General features: G+C 39.9%; 1 protein-coding gene across 1 annotated transcript; it reads left to right on the top strand.

The window, feature by feature from the left end:
- Positions 1-2,185: 2,185 nt before the first annotated feature.
- On the top strand, positions 2,186-9,707 carry si:ch73-256g18.2 (small integral membrane protein 36). Its single transcript, XM_061028758.1, has 2 exons — positions 2,186-3,673; positions 9,298-9,707. The coding sequence occupies exon 1, from the start codon at positions 3,191-3,193 to the stop codon at positions 3,533-3,535; it is 345 nt and encodes a 114-aa protein (XP_060884741.1). The 5' UTR covers positions 2,186-3,190; the 3' UTR covers positions 3,536-3,673; positions 9,298-9,707.
- Positions 9,708-10,284: the final 577 nt, after the last annotated feature.

Below are 10,284 nucleotides of genomic sequence, written 5' to 3'. Positions count from 1 at the left end.
CATGGCAGCCTGTTCACCAACATCGGCTCCAACTTCAGGATAAGAACATGATTGTTTCATGAACAAAAACTGCTCATTTATTTTGAAATATGGGATGAGGTAAAGGTTCCATTTATGTTTTTGTTTTAAAAAAGTTCCATGAGCTTATCGATGACTTCACCGGTTATTCTTATCTTCAGACTCTAAGGACTGGGACCTATCACCATTTTCACAGCGATTGTTTTAACTACTGCAGAGTCCTTACCGTAAGCATTAAGTGATTGGTTGAACAATTGATCCAATGACGGCCAAGAACTTTGTGTAGCTCTGAACTGTAGCCTTAAAATTGATCCCAAATACAGACCAAGGGTTAGGGTCGAAAGTCGAACTTCACATGTTCCTTTTCTTTCATAATGATCACAAAACTACAACATGCTTTGCGTCATGTTTCAACACCAATCACCTGCAGGAATTTCTATTGGTGGTGCAAATGTAAACCTAAAGAAAGTTTTTTAAATGTATTTCTCGAGGCTTCCAGATGTTTTTGGTCTGAAAATATTTGATGAAATGAAACCTCATCTCTGCATATTTTTCTTGGCGTATTTGCATTTTGACATCTGGGTTTCATCGCTGAGAAGTTAATGTCCTGTGTGTGTGTGTGTGTGTGCTGGTTTTTCAGCCACTGCTCAGTGGGTCAGTCTCATATTGCCCCATTAGCAGGTCATTTTCAGCTTGTTTGGGTGTCCTCTCTCTAAAGCCTAATATCCGCTGCTATATTTCTCCTTCTCTGTTATTTTTACCCCTCCTTCTTTCCCCGCAGTGCTCACCATCTGCTGTTGAGCACAGTAGTTAGGTGTCTCTTGACAGAAAGGTATTTCCTGATTCTGTTATTTTACAACATTTTTGGCAGGGGAATGGATATCCTCTTTTCATTTTTCTGTGTTTTATTTAGACAGGAGGACAGTTGAGAGGTTTAAAGACGGACAGAGGTCTGCAGAAAGTGCACGCCTGCACACATAATCCGAGAGTTTTCTGCAATACAAGCCCCAGGTTTGCAACATGAACTTGTTGAACCTTTGCATTTTGCCCGATTTGTTTTTGAACTGAGGCTTTTGGTGGATCTTTGTGGGAATTCTGAGGGACGCTGAGCGCCAGGAGAATCTTCTGCAAGCTGCAGACGGGATGCATAATGCAGAACAGATGAATCCAAACAATGTGTAGCAGTTTTAAAGCTGCAAACTGCTCCGTCTGCTCCAGTTTATGTGGGTGATGGGGTCACAAGGCTTCATATATAAAAGTCCTGTGTTCATTCAGTGCTGTTCTTTTGGTCTTTCAGTTCCTTGAACTACTTTTCTAGACATGTGTCATACATTCTGTTCTGGATTAGTGATGCTTTAACTTTTAGACTGACTCAACAGAAAGCAGAACTCAACAGTCTGGTAGTGATTAGGAGCAGTGATATTCACTTGGGCCACATTTTTTCGTCCGAACCCAACCCCAGCCCATCCTGAATCCGCCAATTATTCTATTTTTTTTATGTTCGAATCCATCCCGAGGTCGACACAGTTAACACAAACTGGAGCACTGAGTTGGTGCTAATGTGTAATGGGGTTGTGGTTGCCATGAGAGGACACCAAAAAATGTGAGAATCGGTCGGAAAACGATACCAGTCGAACCTTCCTCTTTGCTTCATGCACATTAAGATAAAAAGCTCAACATATGGTCTCAAGAGATTATCGAAATCCTCGCCCTCTCCTTTAATCTTAATGATGAAACCCATACAGACATAAAAAAGAAGCTTTATCAGCAGCTTCATGTCCAGTGAACGGGAAAGATATGCACACAGTAGAAGCAATTCTACAATTCATGTATCAGTCACTTAAATCCAAAAGCAACAAACATCAGCTTTAAGTCCGATCAGACACACAGGAAGTCATCAGAGGCAGAGCACAGGTGCTGACAGGAAGTAGCCAGAGGCAGAGCACAGGTGCTAACAGGAAGAAGCCAGAGGCAGAGCACAGGTGCTAACAGGAAGAAGCCAGAGGCAGAGCACAGGTGCTGACAGGAAGTGACCAAAGGCAGAGCACAGGTGCTAACAGGAAGAAGCCAGAGGCAGAGCACAGGTGCTGACAGGAAGTGACCAAAGGCAGAGCACAGGTGCTGACAGGAAGAAGCCAGAGGCAGAGCACAGGTGCTAACAGGAAGAAGCCAGAGGCAGAGCACACGTGCTGACAGGAAGAAGCCAGAGGCAGAGCACAGGTGCTGACAGGAAGTAGCCAGAGGCAGAGCACAGGTGCTAACAGGAAGAAGCCAGAGGCAGAGCACAGTAGCCAAAAGAGAGAGCACGGATTTGATACATTTGTGCAATTCAGACAGTGTGCAGGAGTTTGCCTAACATTTTTAAAACAGGAAATGTCCCATTATTGGCTGTCAGGACTTTATTTTAGTTGCCATGGTATCAAAACAGATATCAATATAATTTGATTTGTACTAGAATCGTATCAAAGTTTAAGATTCCAGCATTGTGACAAGTCTCATCAGACTTCAGTCAAAAGCGTACGTCCGAGCTGTCATTAGCAGCTCATGCTAACATGCTAACAGCGTGGTCGTGGTGACCAGGGCCTGTTGTGTGACCTTTAATGTTTTTAATCTAATTAGATTTTACATGTTAACCTACAATCAGTCAGCGTGACATCAGAACGCGGTTGTTCAATACTTATTACATGACTGACCAAATCCCCAAAGTGACGCTCATGGCAGGCTGACAGGTGTGTGCTGGAGGTCCGCCGTCCATTTTGTTGAATATAATTTTGTAACTGAGCTGCACATGTAGTTGGCAAAATCAAAATGGAGGCTTAAGTTATTAAAACTGAGCAGCTTTAATTATTGGCTGCTGAAATTCAAGGTTGTAGGAGCAGTGAGGATTAATGTCGGTTAAAGCACAAAGCTTCATATCCACGCCGGCCTGCTGTCACTGCCCCTCGCTCGCCCCCTCTCTCTCTCTCTTTCAGCTGATCCCTCTCATTTCATCTCTCTGATGTTGCCCTCTGCTGTCTTTTGCTCTTTCTCGTCTCCCTGCCAGCTGTCCATCCCTCGCCAGTCATCGCTGTCTTTTTTTTCTGCTTCTTCTCTTTCTTTTATTTGTCTTTTGTTGTTCATTTTCACACCATCTCTTCCTCCTCTGGATCTGGGCGAGATATGAAGCGTCACCATGGGTTTCATGGAATTCTACCTGGAGATTGACCCCGTCACCCTGAACCTCATCATCCTGGTCGCCAGCTATGTCATCCTGCTCCTGGTCTTCCTCATCTCCTGCATCCTGTACGACTGCCGGGGCAAAGACCCCACCAAAGAGTACGCCCCCGACAACACACCGGCGCCGCCCAGCCAGTCGCCCATACGCCTGGTGGTCATGCAGAACTCGCCAGCCTCCTCGCGCTACGAGCCCAACAACACGGCCGGCCACGAGCTGCCGACGCCTGACCTGAGCCGGGACAGAGGAGAGAGGGAGCGGGAGAGAGAGAGGGAGCGGGAGAAGAGGAGTACTCTGGTTTAAAAAAGAGGAGGAGGAAGACGGATGACCATGAAGTGCTGATGTTTCACTCTTAACACTTTGTTTTTAGTCCTGGACTCTTGTTTTTACTTTAAACACCCCTGGATGGTGTTGATGAGCTGCTGAGTGCATCAGCAGGAGGTAAGGAGCCAGCAGGGCCAATCTGAAAACTTCTCAAACAAGGGTTTAAAGGAAGTGTTCCCACATCTTACTATCGTATGAAGTGCGTAGGACGAAAAACCATAGCCTTTAAAAATGAAAATCCTCCAGTCCACACTCTTCTTGCTCAGCGAAAAAAACCCACAACGTTTCAGTCAAAGGGTTTAAAAACTCCAATCCTAAAACAGAACCCCTCCCCCACCCAAAACCTGCAACCCAAAGGTAAGAAAACTGAGGTGATCAAAACATGAAAACTAATTTTTATCTGAAGTGAAAATACAGAAACATCAAAAGACTGAATATAAAAATCCTCATCAATAGGGGCTGTGCATTTACATAAACCCTAGGCACATGATACATATCAGTTTACAAGAATAACAAAACAATATATTACACTACATGCAATAAATAATATAACAATCTTGTTGCATAAAAAATACCAACAATAGGATAAAATCTGAATAAAAATATGTATTCAGTCAGAACAGGGAGATCACTCGTAACCTTCAACATCATTTTAACCTCAAACATGGCACTAATGCGACGACATCGGGTTGATTCTGTTACAAAAAACATTTAAAGCTGTAAATTTAAGAGGTCCGAAAGCTCCAGCAGCACTTTGCCGTGCAGTTTAAAGATCACCTTTATTCGCCCAACACGTTTCGGCTTGTGGCCTTCATCAGGTTCAAGACTATAAGTTTGGGTGATGGACACATTTAAAAACGCACACGTGTGTAATCTCTAAAAACTTAATTCTTGATGCAACAAGACTAATTGTTGGGTTTATTTTTTGGTGCGTTTAGTGGCTGAAACCCCTCTCAGTCGTTCGTTCTGCTCATGCTTAACGTCACATTATGGACATTTCTTCACAGCTGATTGATTATTTTTTTAGTTGAAACAAAAATGAATACAAAGGAAATTCCACTTTTTTTGTTCTCTTGCTAGAGTTTTTAGAATACGATTCAACTTTAAGTAAATTGCAGTGTTCAATTCCTGAAAAAGAAAAGCAGTGTCCTCGTATTATACGGTTCTTATCATAAGAGTCAGAAAGGACTTCAATCAGTTCATAATATTCTTATATTATTTTGTTTTTAAAGACTTCAGACATTGATCAACTTTTATTTTTCAAGGAATAACCCAAAACCTGACAGCTCACTGACCTTGCGAGGGCCATTCTGACCTTGTGGGGACACACTTGGTATTCCTACCTACAGTACATTGTGGAGACTGTGTGGTTTATGGGGACCCTGTGCATTAAGGGGACACGTACATAGAATCCTAGAGGCTTCCTTCAGCTTAAACCCAATTTTTGAGTATTTGATTTATTGATAAGTAAAGATTGGAAGAAGATTTTGTCATGTTTTAAAGCTTGGGAATAGACGAGGTTTGTGCATTTGTGTGTCCCCTTAGTTATAGTAACTCAAGTATGAGCCTTATTGGGTGGACACGTGCCATCTATACATTTTTTCTTAAATTATAGCTATAATACATTTAGGATTCAAAACAGACACAGAGAAACGTGGAGAAGTCTTTGGCATTTAAGGGGTTACAGTTTAAAACGACAACAGCATATTTAAAACTGAATTCAAGCACAAACATAGAAGTATTTTCTACAAAATAAACCAAATTTCAAACTGGTCAGATCATCTGAATTTACGAGGGCCATTCTGACTCTGTGGGTACACACAATTGTAATCCCACCTACAATACATTGTAGGGACCATGTGAATTGCGGTGACCCTGTTATGGGGACGCTGCACATTAAGGGGACTCCTACATTATAGAGACCAAGAAGTTGTTTTCCTTCAACTTAAATTTTATCTTGGAGCTTAAATTCATTGATAGGTTAAAAAACAAAAGTAGATTGGTTCAATGCTTTCGCTTAAGAATACATTTTTGTGCAACGTCCCCATGAGGATAGGTAATCAAGTATGAAGCTTTTTTAGGGGGGTTACACAGACACATTGATGTCCATAATAAAAAACAAAAAATATTAAAACTATGGTTCTTTATTACCTAAATGTATAACCTGAAAGCTCACCGACCTTGAGAAGGCCAACATGATCTTGTGGGGACACACACTTATATTCCAACGTGCATTGTGGGGACCCTGTGCAGTACGGGGACCCTGTAATGGGGACCTTGTGTATTAAGGTGACACCTGATTTATGGAGACCCAGAAGGTGGTTTACTACAGCCCAGACTTTTTTTTAGCATAAGAATCAATAATTTACATAAATACATAATACATAATTTACATACATACATAAATAATAAAAAAAAATGTTTGCATCATCCCCATAGGGATTGTTAATTAAGTATGAGGTTTTGGGGGTTGAACTGACACATCTTTTGACCAAAATTTAAAAAATAAAAAATGATGGTACACTGAGGCTTCAATACAAGCAAAAAAGAAGGGCGAACTCAGAGACCTTGGCAAAAATCTTTTTCATTCAAGAGGTCAGAGTTTAAAAAAAGTTTAAAAGTATAAAATACATAAAATATTTATGAATGACCTTGCTAGGGCCAGACTGACCTTGTAAGACAAACACTTGTATTCCCACCTATATTATTCCCACGTCTATATATATGTAATATATGTGCACCTCTGTGCATTAGGGGGACCCTTTTATGGGGCCTTTTACATTATGGGGACACCTGGAGATCAAGAAGGTGGTTTATTACAGCCCAGAGTTCATTTCATTTGTAGTTTATATTTATTCATAAAGATGGGAGGAAGTTATGGTCATAGTTTGAGCTTGATAATAAATGTTATTTATGCAATGTCCACTCAGATCAGATAGTAAATCAAGTATAAGTTTTTTGGGGGGTTACATTGACACTACTCTCCAAAAAGAAAGAAAATAATAAATAATGGTACATTAAGAAAATAGGGGAGACTCCGAGAGCTTGGAGGAATCTTTGGAAATTAAATATTTAACTGTGTCACAGTATATTAAAAAATTGAAGCATATTTCAAACTGAATTTACAAACAAAATCTGAGTATTTCTCCAAAATAAATCACATCCGTTACATCATCTTACATGTGAACATCTGTGTGTGTAAGCCCAGTGTTTGTCAAGGGCATCTGTTGATCCCCGTCATACAGTTTATGTTCAGACTGTGTCGTGCCAGAGTTCTATAAACTGCAACAATAATCCATTATGCATTACTCAATGTATGGGAATAAATTGTGCCTGATATGTGTCTGAGATTGTGTCACGAATCAAGGTCATTGTCACAACATCGGGTCTGAGCAGCTGATTGGATGGAGCATTTAGTTATAATCAGATTACCAGCACATCAAAACCTGATAAATTAGTTTCTACCGACAGTTATTGATTTTCAACATTAAATGAAAAGTGTAAGTTTCCAATCATGTTTAGACACTTTATGGTTTAAGAAGTCCAGTTTCTGGAGTGAATTAATGCAATTTATTTATTTTTCCTGTGTGAATTAATAAACTGGGGATGTTTACTTTAAATTTGTTGCAGAATTTTAAGTCAGAAGCGTTTACCTCTAGATCATTTGGACTGTCACTTAAAGTGGGTGTTTATGTTTATCGTAATTGGGTAGGGCCTTTGTGGTTGTCACATCACTATATCTGTTGTAATAGTTTGGATGTGACTACTGGTATTATTTTATTTTTAGTAGTACACCTACATGTTTAAGGAACAAAGCTCCAAAATTGTTATTTTCTTTTCTTATTTATTCGTGTGTTAGATATCTGTTCATGTCAAAAGTATGATTACTGTTAGGTAAAGATTATTTGTCATGGTGCAAACATCTTAGAGGAGATATGTTTAGGTTAAGGCAAAAACTTTAGAAAAAAGATTAAGGAAAAGTTTTCTATGCAAAAATTTTGGTCAGGTATGAAAATCTCTCAGTCCTCTATTCTCACCTCTTCATGCTTCATTTTATGGAGGACCATTGCTTCTGAAATTGCCAATCAGACACATGGAAAAAGAAAGTCTTTGCTATAAGTTTTACACGGGAAGCCAATAATAAGATGGCAAATGCACCCAGAAGCTATTAGTTAGGTTCTGAGATTGGTGTTACTGTACATCTACCATAAAGGGTTAAAATTGTCCAGTATCACACTTTCAACTAAATTTTTGGAATTCACCATTGGAGTACTTAAAGTGAAACCATTTCTGTATCTCAAACTGAACATTTTGGCTAAACTCAGGCACAGTGGTCCTGGGACCAAAAACAGACCAACATTTGCGTCCCTATGGCCATGATGCCAGCAGAGCTGAAATTGCTTCTCCAAACACTGAAATCAGTAGTCTTTTATCTGAACATCAGGCTTTCAATACTTGTTGAGGCGTTTTGAAAAGCTCTGTCAGAATTTTCCTGAATGTCCACATTTGCAAAAATTAACATTGGCTAATCTAGGCCCTCAACTTCTATTCTTCTCCTGACATGAAGAGAGAAAATTGCAATTTTGGCCAAGAAAATTTGAACCGTTCAGCATGAAAATATAAAAAAATACTTGTATTGGTCACTTTCCTGCATCTATATATGACTTTAACTTTAAATTTTAAAGCAATAACATACACCGAGTGACAGGACGAAGCAGAACATCAGCAGTAGACCGAGCCTGTTGACTCCCCTCCCCCCAAAACTGTGGACCCTGAGGTCCCAGACAGTAAGCTCTTCGTCCTGCTGCATGAAGCTCTGTACCAGCCTCTAAATCCTCTGTCAGACCCTTCCCCCCGCCCTGCATCACTGAAATGAATTTAGCTGACAACATAAACCCTCAGAGGACAGGGAAATAATGAATGAATGGAAAGACGTGTGTTTGTCACTCATCCCTTTGACGTATGGCGGGCTGAGAGAGGGTTAAAGTCTACACATGTGGCGGACAGCAGATGTTGGTGTTAACGGAGATTTGTTGGATGGTGTTAAAAGAAGCTGATCGAGAAACACAGCTGATGTTTGTTTGGAGGAAAATCCTCCTACTGAGACTCCATATCATCTGTTTGACGCTGAAATACATTTTATTACTCGCCTAATGATCTTTAACTGAAGTCCTCATTAACCATCTGTACAGGGGATGAGTTTGCATGATGCTGAAACACTGACATTTATCACTGGGGTATTTTCAATTAGTTAACTACTGAACAAATAAATATTTGACCAGAATTGAACCATAATCCATCAAAAAGTTGTTGAGTAATTACAATTTGGATTAGAATGGTGTAAAGACCAACTGGTATCCAAAAGATTGACAATGTAAACATTTTAATTTGCACTATCATCTCACTATGTTGTAAATAAAATAATAACATTTTTTAACTTGAACATATCTTTTTACTTGATCCCAAACAGCAGATACATCTTGTTGACCAAACATGGAGAATTTTTCTCAAAGCTTGAACCTTCAAACTCTGTGGATACTGCCATGCCCATATTTTTTGAGGACTTTGGGGTTAATTGAAGGATTTTATTGATTTCCTTACGTGTCAATCACCAATCCCTGCATGATATCACAAAGAAAGATATCAACCTTTCTTTAAGGTGTCCTGCAAATTTAAAGATTAAAGTGCTCAGATGAAATACAAAACAGTTAATCAACATGTTTCTCGTCTTTTTTTTACAGGGTCTTAGCCTCGCCTGCAGCGGATCCACGAAGCCCCTCAGAATACCATCAACCTGAATCACAAAGTCTGCTTGCTAAGCCCGGACTACATTAGATAATTAGAGGCTGCCAATCACACAAGGATGTCCAGCAGGTCTGACTTCAGCCTGCTCAATGAGACACAGTCATCCTCGAGGACACTGGAGACATTTGGATGTTAACTCCAAGTCATCAGGACCTGCTTGTCAACTGCACTAACACTTCATAGTTGAAACTGGAATTTGACTCAAGCTTTAAGTGTCCTGTCTGCTGGACAAAAGGTGGACGATGTAAAGTAAGATGTTGTGGTTGGACTTTTGCTTCAAAGTTAAGGAGCCCAAAACGTTGATAACATGAAACTAAAACAGAGATACCTGAGAGTTAATTTGTAATCACATCATCTTTATAATTACTTTGTTGTTTTTATTTTCACGATTTTTCTTTCTGACATAACACTGGAATAATTCTCCAGGGCAAAAATCCAACATGTCAACCAGTAAGCTGTTTTTGCCATAGTTAGCCAGGAAGTTAGCTAACAGGCTAATGCTTCTGTTGGCGTTATCCAACTTACCACTGCTGTAGCCAAGTCCAGTGGGTTTGATCACAGAATTTAAATATACAAAGGATGATTCAGAAGTACAATCTCTAAAGTCTGATTACATCTGTTCAAACAGATAAGAGATGTCTTCAAAATGTTAGCCTAATGCTGCAGTTGACTGCACATTTATGAATGCACAAAATGCACAATATGTTCAGGGTCTTAAGGATTGGGGGCGATTGTATCAGCATTGGGTGCATCCAATGAAAGCACCTTTAAATCAAATGGATGCCATGACATGAAGCATGACGTAAGAGTCCTAGAGTTCAAAAAATTCTGGATCTCTTTGGAAAAAGACTTTCTCTACGGTGTGACAGCTAACCATTAGCATGACCTAGGCTAGGATCAGCCTTGACAATGACACATTGATT

Source organism: Labrus mixtus, chromosome 21 (assembly GCF_963584025.1).
Source record: "Labrus mixtus chromosome 21, fLabMix1.1, whole genome shotgun sequence".
Lineage (NCBI taxonomy): Eukaryota > Metazoa > Chordata > Actinopteri > Labriformes > Labridae > Labrus > Labrus mixtus.
The sequence above is the reverse complement of the archived record's forward strand: the minus strand, read 5'-3'. Positions and strand labels throughout refer to the sequence as shown.